Source organism: Phymastichus coffea, unplaced genomic scaffold (genome assembly GCF_024137745.1).
Source record: "Phymastichus coffea isolate CEN01 unplaced genomic scaffold, Cenicafe_Pcof_1.1 PCOF00093, whole genome shotgun sequence".
NCBI lineage: Eukaryota > Metazoa > Arthropoda > Insecta > Hymenoptera > Eulophidae > Phymastichus > Phymastichus coffea.
Genome location: NW_026706904.1, coordinates 74,295 through 90,852, shown reverse-complemented (window position 1 = coordinate 90,852; position 16,558 = coordinate 74,295). Strand labels below are relative to the sequence as shown.

Below are 16,558 nucleotides of genomic sequence, written 5' to 3'. Positions count from 1 at the left end.
TCTTTTATTACAAGTCTTATGTTATCTGAAAAATAAGTACATTGTCATTATCCTATAGCTATTCCTTAAAAGTCCATTTATCTATAATTATATATATATATATAGAATGTTTAAAAATTCTTATAAAATAAAATATTTTTGTTGTTTGTTTCAGGTTTTTGAATTGGTGCCTGCCCAGTGTAACATTTTTAAATATTGCTACTAAAATGAAAGGAAGATAGCACCTCAATCTCATAAACCTGTTATTCATATTGATACGCATTTACATATTAATGTTTTTGACCTAAATTTTTGTTCTAATTTTAGTGTACAACTTAAATTACATTTAACATTCTAATTTTATATTACTTTAATAAAAACACTATTAAAGTTAGCAACGCGTTATTTATACGATATTCTTAGATAAACTGATTCAACAAGTCATTGTTAAACTCATTATTAACATCAAGCTGTATCATCAAGATGTCTTATTTGTATAGACTCAATGTAAATTATTATTAGTTTGGCTAGAAATTTTGTATTTTTAATTTTTCTCAAGATTCAGTAAGTCTTGACAGAAATAAATTCAAGTTTCCTGTAGTTGAATTATATGTATAGTAAAACTGAAAAATAAAAAGTATTAAAAGAAGTATAAACTAATTGTGTTAATTTTAATCACAATATTTGATAATATTGTGTAATATCCATGCCATTAGTAGAAATGTTATTGTTGTATTAAAATTTTTTTTTTATTTAAAATGTATTATTTTAAAGTTACATTATTACAAAAAATAAAGATTTTAGTTAGGTTGATTTTGAATAAAGTTGAAATATTATTTATTGAATACTGAATGAAATAGATAGCTGACTGATGTAGAAATGATTTTTTTTTTTTAATCATACTATAAGTCGAGTCAGGTTTATTTGAAACTATAAAAAAACTATGCGCGATGTATGATCTTTGAGGCAGTTTACAATAATAAGACACGCAGCAATATCAGGTTTTTTAAGTAGTATATCCGTTTTAAGAGGTGGTTGAAGGCCAGTGCGAAATAATTGTTCGAACAGTTTTATTTTTTGATTGTAATATATTGGATAGTTCCAAAGTATATGTTCAATATCTTGCGAAGGGAAGGAGCAAGGATAGGTGGGATTGTTGATATTTAGATATTTAAAATTCTGGCAAGAGATGCACTTAAGTTGTAATGATTTACCCGTAGTTTATTTACCGTAACTATCACATCACGAGAGAGCCTTTGATTATGGAATCACAGTTTGGAGCTATCGTTATAACAGAGATCAAAGTATCTCTTTCCTTTCTCAAGATCTGATTTTGAAATTGTCGTCTTTGTATTTTCCTTCATACCGAACTGAAAGCGTTCTTTCAAGTTCGAGAAGGGCAGTTTGTCACAGTCTATGCAGCTTGCTGCAGCTTTAGCTTGTGCATCAGCTATTTCATTACTTCTGATCTTTGCTTATGAGGGGGCGCAATAAAATTGAATGTTTCCCATGTCAGTTTTTCATTGATGGAAGTCAAAGTATTTGTGTTTGATTTCGAAGAAGTAAGGGTTGAATCTTATATCCATTAGTGGGCTTTAAGAATATTGAAGAAATAAATATTGTGTACTTTTGTTTAGAACAGCACGAGATTTTTCCACGGATACTCAATACTAAATGTAATAACATATCTTTATCCAAAGTTTGAAATCGGTGCAAGACACTGTTAACCAGCCGTTCAAAAAAATTCATCTATTTTCATGTTTTTGCGTAATATCTTTTTTACAAGTAGTTGAATCGAAAAATAGTCTGATAGTTTTTTCTTCGTCTTGACAAGATTTACAAATGTATATATCACAGTTAATACGTATTAATTAGGTAAAAAGTTATTAATACAAAAAGGTGAAATTTTACAATTACGAATTTTTTCTTTGGCGTGTTACTAGTTATAGCTGAAGATAAGAAATTAACAAAAGAATCGTATTTGCGATTGGCGCTTTGCGCTTAAATTACTAATATAGCTAATATAGTAATATTAGCTTGTTAGAAAATTTTCAAAAGAAATCGTGAAAATTTTGGTTACATTATTCTAGTTTGAGTAGATTTGATTTTGTAGCTTTTTTTATGATAAATGTGTCTAATCGCACTGAAAATTATGTAAATGAGGAAGTAATCTGAGCCCCAGGTTTCATTATTTACTTGGTCGTCTATTTTTTCGGCGATAATTTTGCTAAAGAGAATGAGATCAATATTAGATGAAGAAGTAGAATTAATGTGTGTGTGAGAGAGAGAGAGAGAGAGAGAGAGAGAGAGAGTATCGGAATTATATATAAAGAACTTGATTTCTAAATACATTCAAGCAAATTTTCGTCGTTTGTGTCAGTTCTATCGCAATTTCAATATATATGGTGAGCATTAAAATCACCGATAAATATACAGTTATTTTCATTTTTTAAGTTCTTAAATACTTTTTTTCCATTTATCAAGTGTCAAAGCGAAACCTGGCACCCTGTAGTATTAGACTAACAGGTGGTTCAATATTGTTTCTTTTAATTCCGTAAATTTCAAATCTTATGTCGGGTATATAACAATTTTTGATTTAGCGATAAGCTAAACTACGTTCGATCGAATCAGTAAAAGAATATACCACCTCCAGCTGAATATATTCTGTCTAATCTGTAATTTACAAATCCTGGAAATTTGACGTCAGTGTTATTATTAAGCCAGCTTTCATATATCAACATGTACAAGCATATAGATTTTGTGGAGAACTTACTGCGATGTATTTCTTCCTTGCGCTTGATAAAATTTCTAGTGTTCCAGTAGTACAATATTCTGAGTGAATGATCATTTGTGTTATTCGTTTTAGAGAATTAAGTGAAGAGTCTGAATTGGTAAGGTCTGTATATTATTGTCTGAGATGTAAGAGGAATCCTGGGTACCGAGCCTTTTGATAATTTTGGTTATGAGATCTTTTATTCTCCGTTCTGAGAAGTAAGGATAGGTATTCCTGAGCATGATGTTAATAAGTTCTGGTTTGTAGTAGTAAAATACGCTACTTCTACTATTTGATTACTGCCATATATTTCAAGCAAGAAAGATGTCAAGTTATCGAAGTCGATCGGGTAGTTATTGTCGTTTATTCGGAAAAATTTTTTTACCGGAGCGATCTGCTGATTAATGTCCTGTCTTGAACAGAGTTTCTTTAGGAATTTTTCATCCGGCGTTTGCCTTTGGATTTGACTGCCGGAGGTTTAATGTGCGCTGTTGTTTTTGTGGGGTTTATTTGTTCTTACTCAGGAGTCGATAAGGTATAGAGCCAGAGAGAACACTATTAGTTCTCTTAAGCTTCAAGCCGGTGGTGTCAAGCGTAGTTGCTGGGAGTATTAATTGAGAAGGAAATGACTCATTTACCCTTTCGGTAACCTCTATTTTCATTTTTTCCGGCAAAATATCTATATGTGAAGCTCATGTACGTATGACATGTACGTATTCTGGCTCGTTGATGCCTAATTTAATGCATGTGAGGTGAGAAACAGGAACAATGTCGAGAGCTTTAATTTTGTCTTCGATGATATGATGCGGAATAATGAGAGATAATGATTCTCTTAGCTTTCGATACTATTGATCTTAGTGTTAATGTGCGAGGATCAATATTTACTTTCATATCTGGTTCAGTAAGCTTATCGATGTACTCTTATTTACTCAGGTAGACACAAATTCTTCCATTGGAAATTTTTGAGAACATTGGCTGGCTTGACAATTTTACTAATAGCGAGAGTATAATCTTTTATTGTTCATCCTTCCATTGGATCTGTGACTACTGCCTGATCTTTCTTAGGAAACTGAATTTGTTGGACCATTTTTCTGTAAAACACTTTGGTGTTGGTGTGATTCTGTGAGGGGGTTATTTTTTCTTGAGTGTAGTTACTTTGCAGTCAGAGGTAATTTTCGCGGTGAAAAGGGTGAACAATTGAGACAGTGCAGTCGCACTATACTTGTAGTTTTGCACAGAAATAGTACTAACAAGGAAACTACCCCAGGTGTACTTCATCGATTTTCTTCACTTTTTGATATGTTGTGTGACTTTTCGGGCAGATCGGATTTTTTTAGACCCGATAATAATTGCTTATCGCGAAATGTTATAATAAGGAAAATCAATTGAGTTTCCGTTGTGCGTACGAACAACCTTGTTGCAACGCCGCGTATTCTCTACTGATCAGTATTCTCTACTGATTTAAGGAGAGGAATATTTTTAGGCTTTATTTATTAGGCTCGTTCGTTCAACCGGTCAAGGAAGCTCGGCGGAGCACAAATATTCTAGCTGCCTCCACTCTAGCTGAAAAGGAAATGGTTCAGGATTCTTGCATGGTTTCTCTCGTTTGGTGACTAGGTAAATTAGCCACTAGCGGAGAGTCACGTCAAGCAATTCGGACAGCCAGAGTAAGAGTGCATGTCCAAGTTGTTTGCACTTATATATACGTTTTTCATAAGCTCGCTTTATTTACATTTATAACTAATTCTATTACTAAGCCTATCGATACCAGCTTCCCTAGTCTTGTTAATCCTTTATTCCACAGATCATTGCTTGTATCTAACCTCGGTATTTATGTACACAGTTGTATATCGAAAAATATTTGACCCGTGTCTTTTCGTTCATGCTAATCTGGCGATTTAAGGGGTGAAAACCACCTCAATGTTCACCCCCAAAGCTTATAAAAACAAGGAATTGCAACCCTTATTGGTGAAAATAATATACAAATACTTGTTTTTGAATAACATTTACTTTGTTTCACTCAGAAATTCGAAAGTTAGTTTTCGAGAATTGTAGAAACTTAAGAGGTGGTTTTCACCTTTTCAATCGCCGAATTAGCACGAACCAAAAGACATGGGTCAAATATTTTCCGATATACTACGATATATTAAAAAAATGAAAAAAATCGGTGTCGTACACCAGGGTTAGTTTCCTTGTGAGTAAAATTGGTAGCACTCGCGGTTGCTCGTTCATGCCACTATGCGCCAATGTAATTATACGCTCTCGAAGTGGCTTATAAATACGTCTTACCTCGTTGAAAGTTCAAACAAGAATCTGTAGAAATGATTAATTTAATTATAAAAAACGAAAGTTTTTAAAAATATGTTAAATACTTATTTATATTAAATCTATTAAATATTTTATTTCAACGGCTTTCAATTGTTTACAAATATAGTCGATAATTTTTTATAATTATTAGAAAATAGCAAAATAAACATTTTTTTATGTATATACAATTACGAATAATACGGTACGCAATAAGTTAACACAAAAAAATCATAGGTGACAAAACATTCCCAAGTAAACTTTGTCTTTCAATATAATAATGTCGAATAACCTTTACAAATAATTTCCTTAATAGTACAAAAAATAAAGTTATTCCTATTTTTGAGCGACGTCAGTTATTTGCAAAAAATGATAATGTTTAAGCTAATAATCGAAATTCATTGAGATTTATATTTTGTCTCAGAATTCCAGTTAAAATAAATTCAACTGATTGGACTGTGACTGATTTTGAAGCTTTTTCAATCAATTTCTTAGCACTGTCCAACTCTTCTTGTGTCGTTACAACGACAGATTTTTCTGGCCATTTAACAGGAGCTCTTACGAGAGGTTTTCCTCCACTGGATATGATTATTTCTGAAAAAATGCAATACAAGTACCAGGTATTAATTTATAACATTTTTACATATCAAATATTTCATATAATTTATACAAATAATTTTATTTACTTTTTAATACATCTACCGGAGGTTCTTTCACTTTTGGTGATAGAACAATAGTATATCCTTCAAGTAATTTCTGTTTTCTAGCCTTATCCAAACTTTTTTTCAGATTGAATTTAAATTTAGCTTCCGCCTCTGGATCGCTTAGAATATACTCTTCTAAATCTAAAAAATGATGTGCTTTTCCACTCTCTTGTAACCATTTGACAGAAGCTATCGGAATTCCTCGAGCAAGTGAACAAAGGAATTTTAATGTTCTTCGCACTTTGTCTGTGACCAAAACGGAACAATCATCGAATTCTTCAGTTACAACACCGCCTACAAGCAGAGAAGCTATTAGCAGAATTTTTATTATAACTTACGGACTATTTACTTTAAATAAAAAATTGTAGCTCTTAAAATTAATTTTCAAAAACATAGTTATTGAAATAGATTTTATAGAACCATACCTAGTTTTGTCAAAATCTGACGGCAGGTATCTGACTTTTCTCCAGTAAACAAAACTTTCAGTTTCTTCGTTGAAAACGAAGTCAATTTGCTTGATCTTGAAGGCGTTAGTACAATATTAGAGGAAGACGTATGGTTTGCACTTCGATTGCTATTTCTTCGAGTAGATTCATGTGATGTATGTGTTGAATCTTCATCTGTATCAGAGACATGAGACGATATATTTTTATCAGATTTAACAAACAATTTAGAACGTTTAGGCCTTAAAGTTGGTTTTTCAAATACGTCATCTGAACTTTCTCTATTTTCAACGTGGCTTAAATTACTTTTTACCGCTTGTCTTTTTCGCGTAATCCTTCTTTTTTTTGAATCTTCTAAAACGTTTTTCATAATTTCAGACACTTCTTGAGATTCTTCTGACGAGCTTGTTCCGATAGCAGATGCATTTTTATACGTTTTTCTTGTGGGGCGTACATCTGTTTCATCTGACTTTTCATGTATTTTTTTCTTTATATATTTGAATACATTTATTTCGGCTTTCATTTCATTATATTTAATTGTCGTGTCTGTGTTTGAGTAAACTACGTCAGATTTATTGTTAACTGATTTTTTTGTGCTTCCTCTCGTAGTAGCAACCACTTCGTTTGTCTCTGAACTGCCTGAATCTGACTTTTGATTGATTTTCTTTTTTCGAGTTGTTCTAGTAGTGACTGATTCTGATTGGCTTGACGATTGTGATTCCGTATCTTGAGTTTTGTCATTTTCACTATCTGCAATCTCATTAATTTTACTTGAACTAGACTTGTCTACAGTTTTAGCTGATCGGCCTCTTGTATTTATTCTAGTAGTATTTTTGGGCTTTTGTAATGTTTCTGAATTTGATTCTTGAATAACCTTAATATCTGTGACTATTGATTTTTCTTCTTTCTTTCTTTGAGCTTGGCGAACTAATCTACTTCTAGTTGATCTCACACTGTTATTTTCTGAATCGCTAGCAGATATCTCATCCCTGCTGCTTTCCTTTTCCAATACAGATAAATCTGTAGTTTGATTTCTCCTCCCTTTTCCACGTGTTCTTGGTTTCTGAACATCGGACTCTTCTAAATTTTCTTTACTCAAATTAGCTTTTCGCTTCGAAGATATATCGATTTTGGCTTTCTTCGTACGCGCCGCTGGCTTGCTTTTGATTTTTGACTTATATTTACTTTCATTTTTATCCTCGATAATGTTACTCTCCACTGCCATATCATGTGAATCAGTTCTTGTAATCTTAGAAACAACAGGAGAATTGTCCAATGTTCTTGATGTAGCCCTCTTATTTGCATTAGTCGAATCGGACTGTTTGAAATTGGATGATCCGTTAAGAATATTCAACAGATGAGTTTCACGCAACTTTAAATTCTTTAATTTTGCTTTGATAGGAGAAATAACTACCGTAACTTGTTGCAATTTTCGGTGATCAGCTAAGATCTTGGTGCGTTTCGGAGATGGTTGTTGATGGATCGATTCGTCGTCGTCATCGCCATCGTTGACAGTTCTCTTAGTCCGATTAGTCATCGCCGAGCTCGACGTCCTAGATGTTGTGGTCGTCGATGTCGTCTTGCCGTTGCGCGACACCTGAAAAACAAGGCTACTCTTACCAACAGTTCCAATAATCGAAGAATGAGTACCAAGTTTTTTATTGTCAGCATTTTTGTATTTCGTTATGCTTTTGATATCGTTATTGCACGCACTTTTACGCCGACGACTTGCGATAGAAGGGGAGGGTTTGGCCTTTATTCTCTTAAACGTATGACTGATACGCGGTGCCGAAGCCTCCTTCTCAGAGTCTTCCTCGTCCTCCTGTTGCCTAGCCAACATTGTCATGTCGATTTTTAATGGTGAAACAGGCCTATATTTGGGAAAAATGTTCAATTGATCCGAGTTCTCACTGTCGGACGTGCTGCTCAGCACAGAATTAGTTCTGTCAATATTCGTGTCACTATCCTCGGCAGGTTTTGGCGAACGAGCTTTGTATTTTCTTACCGTCTGCAAGCGAGTAGTAATAATGTTATCTTTACGAGTAGCATTTTGTACACCCCTGTTGGATTCCCGTTTTTTCTCGTCTTTTCCTTTCTCCACTTCTTTCAAGATTTTATTAATTGCAACAAGTCGTTCTTTGCAATTTTTTGCCCAGTCGTCCGACACATTGTTCGTTTTGATTTCTGGGTCCTCGTTATTTTCAGATTCAGAGTCGTCCGTTTTCTCATTGCTTATCTTATATTTCTCATAGATTTTGTCATATCGTTTCTCGGCATACCATTTCCAGCGCTCAGGTACCTCAATCTTGAGAGATTTGATAGACTCATTATCGGTGTCGCTTGATGTCGTTAACTGTGAAGGCGATACAGGATTGTTTAGTGTACCAGCGATTTTAACAGTTGGCAATCCTTTGAAAAAGTCATCATCGCTGTTGTCGTTTTTATTGTCCTCCGAGATTGGCGAGTCAATGGACAATGGCTCACTCTCAGTATTGTTCTTATTAATCTTTATTGGTAAGTCGATGGATAATTGTTTACTCTTAATGTCATTCTTACTATTCTCTATCGATGATATGATAGGCAACTGTTCGTTATTCGTGTCATCTACGTTGACATTCTTCGGACTGGACTGATGAACTTTTGCTCTAAGATCATCTTCACTCTCAGAAGATGCAGCCGAGACAAGTTCTTTACTTTCTACTGGTGCCAAACAATTAGTAAAGCCAATTAATCCGCTAGACATGACTCTCTTAGCTGGTTGTGCATGTTTACTGCATACCACTGAGGATAATTTGTTTAGTAAAACTACTGGGTTTCGTTTTCTCGACGATCGGTACTTGACCAGGGTTGCTTTCTTGGACGACAACACCGGAGATTTACTGTTCTTTTTTTCGAATTCTCGATTGCTCGCAGATGATGTTGATGGTGAACTTAAATCTACATTTGTTAACCGTAAATTAACGCGCTTCTTACCACTAGGAGTGTTAAGTAATCGTTGTAACTTAAAAATATCATCACCGTCCGATTGACTGTCACTTGTAGAATACTTATCTAAGAAAACTACACGATCAAAAGTACTTACTGGTTCAAGGGCGTCCGTGAAACCGATCGTTCCTCGCCTATAAACGAGAGTTTTATCGTTTTTGCTTGTTATCTTTTCGCTTGTTACATTATCTTTCTTAAGATTAGCGGAGTAATCTTGATTTTGTTGTGACTTTTCATTTATCTTAGTAACTGAAATAATTTCTGATTCCGTTGAAATTGATTGCACATTTTTTGATGAAAACTTTTCATCGGTGTTTTGAAATTTGGCTATTGAATTATTCAAACTCGTAGGTGATAGAGACAATAGCGATTTTTTTCTACCAATGTTACATGTTTTTCCTTCTTCCTTTGCACTTTCAATAGGGTTGTCTCGAGGGCTACTATCCTGAGAATTGAGAACGTGCTCTAGTTGTTGCGTCAACATGGGTTCAGGTTCAAGCGTTTTTACATTTTCACTGCTATTATCAAATAATTCGTTTAAATTTTGCTCGATAGTGTCGTTAAGATTGATAACGGATTTCAGTGTTTCATTTTGTAAGCCTGACTTATTAAGTGTAAGTCTCCTACGACGAATTTTGCTTCTTATACTGCTTTTCTTGCTGCTGAGTGTAGGAGATGGTTTACTAATAGATGACTCCAAATCTGTTGCTGAACTCTCTTTCATTTGATTGGACTCCAAAATATTCTCCGGTTGTTTAGTTTCTATTGGCACTTCAATGTTCTCATTTTTTTCCTCCGATCCTTCAAACACTTTATTGTGATTCTGTTCAACTGTGTTATTAATATCTACGTTAATTTTGGGTGAACCTTCTAATGTTTTCAGTTTTTTATTACTTGTTATTTCCGCAATTTCTAGTTGGCGCTTTGTCGTGTTTGCTGACTTTGAAGGGCTCGTAGCAATTTCATTTTCTACATCATTTGGTTCATTTTCGACAATTTGTGTCGTTACCAAAGATTCTGAAAACTGTAGCGTACCCATTTCTTCAGAATAATTCTGAGTATTCACTACTTCTTGATTAGGTGCTAAAGATTCAGCACAGTCTTGTGTCTCAATTAATTTTTGAGTAGGTGCTACATCCATATGATCATATTCTTGTGCTTCTTTTCTCGCCAAATCTGAGGTAGCTGTAGTACTATGACGTACATTCTGTGTCTCTATTAGTTGTGTAGGAGCCAATTCATCAACTTGATGTTGTATTTTTATGATCGGCATAGAAGTCAAGTCACCAGCTTCTTCAGATTTATCCTTTTCCCGATGACGCACTTGATTAGTATTCACTATCTGAGTAGGCGCTAAGCTCATATTTTCAGTTTCTACAATTTGCATCGGGACTAACTCGACGACATCTTTATTATCATTATCATTTTGACCTACTTCTGAATGTGCAATGTCTGGTTTTGATGAATTTATTTCATCAAATATGTCGTCATCTGATTCGGAAACAGATGACACTGCTTGAACCATACTATCGACTTTATTAAGGCAACACTCCGATATTTTAGATGGAACTTTTTTCGTAGATTTATTGGTAAATGAATCTTCTGCAGCTTTTGTAACACTTTCATCTGAGTCAACTTTACTTGTTTTACTTTTTGATTGATTTCTTGAAAGAACACCTTCGTCTTCGCTTTCCGATTCATCAATAATTTTATTGTTATTAGATGAATGACCGGAGAAAAAGCCTTCCTCGTCTGTTTCAGAATCACCTTCAGGTTTGCTTTTCAATTTTTCACCTTCTTCTGTCAAATGATTCGAAAAAACTCCTTCTTCGTCGGTTTCTGAATCATTTTCAATTTTTTTATGTGATTTCTCATTTTTCTTTCCCTTAAACAAATTAGATGAAAAGGCACCTTCTTCATCAGTTTCTGAATCATCGTTGTCTACTATTGATGATTTCTTTTTTATCAAATTTGTGCTATTATCTTCATTGTTTGAAGAATTCTTAATATTTGTGCTATTATCTTCATTATTTGAAAGATTATTATGCTCATTGTCAACAGTTTTATTAATTCCAAGTTCTTTATCATTCTGTAAATTAGCTGCTGATTGTTCATTGTCGTCGTTTGTTGAATCATTTAACAATAAAGGGAAAGGACAATTTTCAATCAAATTTTGTGAAAATATTTCTTCTTCATGATCATCATTTTCTACAAAACTTTTTGATTTATCAAATTTAGTTATACTTTTATGTAAGCTTTTGGTTATGGATTTGATAAGTGTTTCATTAGCCTGCATTTGATTTTGCACAATGTTTTCATTGATTTCATCAACTATGTCTGATTTATTCGATTTTTTAGATAGAGTTGGTATTTGTTCACTTAATTTAGAATTATCAGAACTTTCTACTTCTTTGTCTATACCAGATTTTCTGGTACTAGTAGTAGAATCTAATAAATTTTCATATTTATTTTGTATGTCATTATCCAATTTGACAGCCAATGATAGTTCATGTTTAGTAAAAGGCATTGTATCTATATCTTGAATAGAAAACGATAAATTAGAAGCCATTTGGTCTCCTTCAACAATTTGATGAGAATTATTACTCTGCGAAGCTCTTGTACTTCCGAATTTCTGTGTCTCAAGATCATCAACATCTTCATTTTCTGGTGTAATTTTTTGAGTGGCAGCATTGTAAATAGATGCATCCGTTGATATAATTTTCAGATCAGAATTATTAATTTCAAATTTTTGTGTTTGAATATCATTCAAAGATTCATTAGAAACATCAGCCATAGCTTTTTGAGTTTCAGCACTATGAATGGATGTATTAGCAGACTTTCTATTATCAGAATTGGAATTATTGCAAGAAAAAGGTTGCGTTTCTAAATCTTCTATTAGGTTTTCAATTTTCTGTGTTGCAGCACTGTGGATAGATACATCTGTTAAATTACTCTTATCAATATCAGATTTTGTACAAATAGATGTCCGCCTTTCAGTATATTCTATTGATTGAGAAGTGTTTTGTGATCTTCTAAAACTAGAAACTGATTTAATTTGTACAGATTCCTGTGTTTCAACATCTTGCAGTGGTTGATTTTCTAGTTTTTCGGGTAAAACTTCTTTTACATATGAAGTATTCAATGATTTTTCACAATCTTCATTACTATAAGAATGGATACTGCTTTTCTCAGAGACTAAGAACTTTTGTGTTTCTATGTCAGAAATATCAGTATCATCTTTAGTATTTGATAGAGGAGAGGGAACGTTATCAAGAGTATACGGTACATGTTTTGGACTCTCGTGATCATTACTTATAGAAGTTCTTACAGGAATCAAAGGACGTCGGAAACACGAATCATCTTCATCTGCCTGTGTTTCAGGAATTCTTGATACGTCACCCTCTAAAGCAGATGAATTATTCTGAAAAAATTAATCAAAATTATATAATTATTAAAAATCTTATGGTGTTTTGAAAAAAAAAATGTCAATAATAATTATACCATAGATGAATTTGGAGTATCAGGAATAATTGCTTTTCTATTGATCTGTGGGGTACAAGCTATAAATGAATCTTCAATAGGTTGATGAATTTTAAATGTAGTCCTAACTCTTCCAAAATTCAGTTCATCATTGTCCCTTATCTGGTAGGAACAGTTTGGACGTATTTTTTTCTAAAACAATGATATTAAGTATTTTAGCATGCCAATTAACAAATGTAAAAAACAAAATAATAAATGATAAAATAATAAAATAATTAACTTACATCATTAATTTTAGTTTTATTACTTGATCCAAGGTCCTTGATGAAAATAGCCCTATCAATAGTCTCAGCTTCTATTTCTGCATGCTTTCGTGATACAGTCTAAAAAAAATAAAAAGGTTTTTATACAATAAACAATTATTTATAATGCATAAAATAAGAGTGCATTATTGTTAATGTAAAATGAATTATAACTTATATCAAGTTTTCTCATTGTATTTTGTTGTAATCTATATGTTTTTTAAATAAATAATCCATTATCTGATGCCTACAGATGTCCTTAAAAAAATACATACACAAATAAAATGTCTTAACAGCATTTGGAAAATAATTTTTATCAAGGTTCATTAGCTCAAATATCTATTTTAGATATATAAATTTTTAATTTTTTTTATCATCAATACTACTACAGATACTGATTAAATGCTTCAGTTTTATTTGTACAACAGATAACATAGTTTACCATGTTATTACTAATATGATAACTTGATGCGAAGGTCAAAAATTGAGGGGAAACTGATAATACTTTAAATTGATTGCACTGCATATTATGCGGAATAATTGTGCAAGCAACATGCTATACTTTAGTCTACTAATTTTAATTATAAATTTAGCTTTTACTTATAGCAATACTGAGTATCCAAGTGTTAAAACACCTTTAGGAAAAATTAGAGGATATTACAAGATTTCTGAAAATGGCAATCTATATGAAGCATACGAAGGAATACCTTATGCAAGACCTCCAATAGGAAAATTGCGATTCAGAGTGAGCACTTAATTATATATTTATAAAATTATATAGAACCAAATTATTTTGCGCCATAACATAAATGTATGGCTGAGTTTTGATAAAATGATTTTATATAAAGAATAATTGCCAATTTCCAAGATATATAAAAATTAAATATAATTTTTAAGCCACCAGAAAAAATATCTCCATGGGTAGGAGAATTACAGGCAACCAAAGTTTCTGATGGTTGCCTTCAGTACTCTCATTTACCTACCAATAAAAATGAACGAGTTGAAGGAAGTGAAGATTGTCTTTACTTAAATGTATATGTACCTATTCAAAAAGGAAAAAAGACACCTATACCTGTTATTTTTTGGATTCACGGAGGTTGTTTTCAATATGGATATGGAACAGTTTATGGAGCTAAATACTTGGTAGATAAAGATGTTATTCTTGTTACTATTAATTATCGTTTAGGACCATTAGGTAATAAATTTTTCACTATCATATATTTTCGAATTATATTTCAAACGTTTAATAAATTATTTCAATTTGAAGGTTTTTTGAGTACTGAGAATGAAATTGTATCTGGTAATATGGGACTTAAAGATCAAAATATGGCTTTGAAATGGGTGCATGAAAATATTGAATGGTTTGGAGGAGATCCTAAAAAAGTAACACTCACTGGATTAAGTGCTGGAGGAGCTAGTGTACATTATCATTATTTATCTCCATTAAGCACTGGACTTTTTCAAAATGGTATATCATTTAGTGGTACGTCCTTATTATGCTGGGCTCAAACAGAAAAATCATTAGAAAAAGCTAAAAAGTTAGGAGCCATTATGGGTTGTCCAACAGATAATATAAAAGATATGATTGAGTGTTTGAGAAATCGTCCAGCAAAACCATTAGTTCAAGCAACATCTGAGTTTATGGTACAATAGATTATTTATTTTCTTTTTTAATGAAACAGGGACAATTCAATTTTTCATTTAAATTGTATTTCAAAATGTTTAAGCCATGGATTTATAATCCTTACACGCCATTTGGGCCAGTTGTTGAAAAATCAAACAAAGATTATTTTATTAATCGAAGTCCTATTGACATTATAACGAGTGGAGATGTTCAAGATCTTCCTTGGTTCACTGGTGTAGTGAGTGAAGAAGGATTGTATCCTGTTGCTGGTATAAATAAACAATGAATTATACTCCTTTTACAAATATTATAACAATTTCAAATTGTTAAACTGAATTTTCGAACAACAGAATTTGGATTAGACAAAACACGTATGAAATATTTGGATGATAATTGGGATCTAGTAGCAACTCATTTATTGGATTATAATTATACTTTACCAAAAAATAAACACAAAGAAGTTGCAAAAAAAATTAGAAAACATTACTTTGGATCAAAACCAATTGATCGATTAAATTTGAAATCACTAACTTTATTGACTGGTGATCGATTATTTGTTGTGGATGCTGAAAAAGCAGCAAGGATGCAGGCAAAGGCTAATGAGAGTCCAGTTTGGTTTTATTACTACAGTTACAGAGCTGCTCAAAGTTTAAGTGATACAATGAGTGGTACAAAAGAAAATATAGGTTTGTGGTGGTTTATATAAAATCTAAATATTCATAATTATGAAAAACTTTCAACTTTATCTTTATTACTAAATAAGGAAAAAAGTGCATTAAACTTGTTTTTTTTCCTTTATAGGTGTCTGTCATGCTGACGATACTTATTTAGTAATAGAACAACCATTTATTAATCCAAGGACAACAGAAGAAGATAAGGCAATGCAAAAAGATTTATTAAACTTTTGGACTTCCATTGCTTATAATGGGTATATTTTTCTAGATTTCTATAATTACATTTAAACAGTTTAAATTATTCAAACAGTTATTTTCAAGGTTGAATATATATTTTAGTAAACCTGACTTTGGAATAGAATGGCCTCAAGTAAATCCAACTAAAAAAGAACTCAATTATTTACATATTTCTGGACCAGGAAAGTTTTCTATAGAATATAATGATAATTTAGGCGAAAAAAAGCTGTGGAGCTCTATTAATTTTGATGAAAACAATGTTAAACGAGGTTTGAAAGATGCAAAAGAAGAGCTTTAAGAGTTGATAAAAATAAAGTTATCAAATGTAGTTAAATATGAAAGTTAAAAACTGTAGTGTGACTGAAGATAATTGTTTATTGTTAAAAAAACAAAAGAAATAAAATAGGAAGTTGGATATTAAATACCTCATCATTCAACACAATAGCACAATCATCAGGTTGTCTTCCAATTATTGTGATTCCAGAATAAATGTGATGATGCAGGTCATTAATTACGAGTGATCCAATCTGAATGTCACATGAAAATATTATTGTTGTTATCAAACAAAAAAATATATAAATATTAAAAATAACCTAAATAATAAACTTATTACCAATGAATTTTCAGACTCTTTAACTTCTGTCACTTTCTGCGTGGGAACGAAGTCCTCATCGTCCATAGCTTGTGTAGCAGGCATATCCATCTTTATTTTTCTATATTCGATTTTCAGTTGTTTAGTATGCCACCTTGTAGATTCTCAAACATTTCACTACAACAAATTCATCGTTAGATGAAACTAGCGTCAGACTTTACAATATTTATTCAATGAAAATTCTTGTTAGCTCTTGTTGATATAATTGTTTATTTGTTCACGCATAATACAGTTAAAACTCTTAAAAAACACTTATTTTCTGTGAACGCGTGAATGGACACCAACATGACGCCAGCAGCTGAGCCAAATTACGGTTATGCACAATACTTCCCGCCAAAGATTATACGAAGCCTATAAGCACCGGTCCTCGACGAGCGCGCTAGCGTCAATTTAAAAATCTT

At 32.3% G+C, this 16,558-nt stretch overlaps 2 protein-coding genes across 3 annotated transcripts; one reads left to right on the top strand and one right to left on the bottom strand.

Moving 5' to 3' along the window:
- Positions 1–5,165: 5,165 nt before the first annotated feature.
- LOC131669466 (mediator of DNA damage checkpoint protein 1) lies at positions 5,166–16,446 on the bottom strand. 2 transcript variants are annotated; one of them, XM_058944346.1, is made up of 9 exons: positions 16,119–16,446; positions 15,931–16,032; positions 12,953–13,051; positions 12,690–12,860; positions 9,286–12,609; positions 7,618–7,800; positions 6,186–7,521; positions 5,743–6,054; positions 5,166–5,650 (listed from the first exon to the last, which is right to left on the bottom strand). In XM_058944346.1, the coding sequence occupies exons 1-9, from the start codon at positions 16,206–16,208 to the stop codon at positions 5,436–5,438; spliced, it is 5,832 nt and encodes a 1,943-aa protein (XP_058800329.1). In that variant the 5' UTR covers positions 16,209–16,446; the 3' UTR covers positions 5,166–5,435. The 2 variants fall into 2 exon arrangements, with proteins under 2 accessions (XP_058800329.1, XP_058800328.1); XM_058944345.1 differs by having other exon boundaries at positions 6,186–7,800.
- On the top strand, positions 13,511–16,112 carry LOC131669468 (carboxylic ester hydrolase-like). Its single transcript, XM_058944354.1, has 7 exons — positions 13,511–13,715; positions 13,868–14,165; positions 14,238–14,614; positions 14,698–14,863; positions 14,945–15,280; positions 15,396–15,522; positions 15,608–16,112. Exons 1-7 carry the CDS (start codon positions 13,524–13,526, stop codon positions 15,801–15,803), a joined length of 1,692 nt encoding a protein of 563 aa, XP_058800337.1. The 5' UTR covers positions 13,511–13,523; the 3' UTR covers positions 15,804–16,112.
- Positions 16,447–16,558: the final 112 nt, after the last annotated feature.

What these genes read in the sequence shown, in the direction of transcription:
- LOC131669466 (XM_058944345.1), bottom strand. Translation starts at nt 16,208, where the DNA reads ATGGATATGCCTGCTACACAAGCTATGGACGATGAGGACTTCGTTCCC. An exon ending in CTATTGTGTTGAATGATGAG is followed by an intron (nt 13,052 to 15,930) that starts GTATTTAATATC and finishes TATTTTTTTTAG; the next exon opens with ACTGTATCACGAAAGCATGC. An exon ending in TCAGATTTTGACAAAACTAG is followed by an intron (nt 6,055 to 6,185) that starts GTATGGTTCTAT and finishes CTCTGCTTGTAG; the next exon opens with GCGGTGTTGTAACTGAAGAA.
- LOC131669468 (XM_058944354.1), top strand. Translation starts at nt 13,524, where the DNA reads ATGCTATACTTTAGTCTACTAATTTTAATTATAAATTTAGCTTTTACT. An exon ending in TAGGAAAATTGCGATTCAGA is followed by an intron (nt 13,716 to 13,867) that starts GTGAGCACTTAA and finishes ATAATTTTTAAG; the next exon opens with CCACCAGAAAAAATATCTCC. An exon ending in TGGTACAAAAGAAAATATAG is followed by an intron (nt 15,281 to 15,395) that starts GTTTGTGGTGGT and finishes TTTCCTTTATAG; the next exon opens with GTGTCTGTCATGCTGACGAT.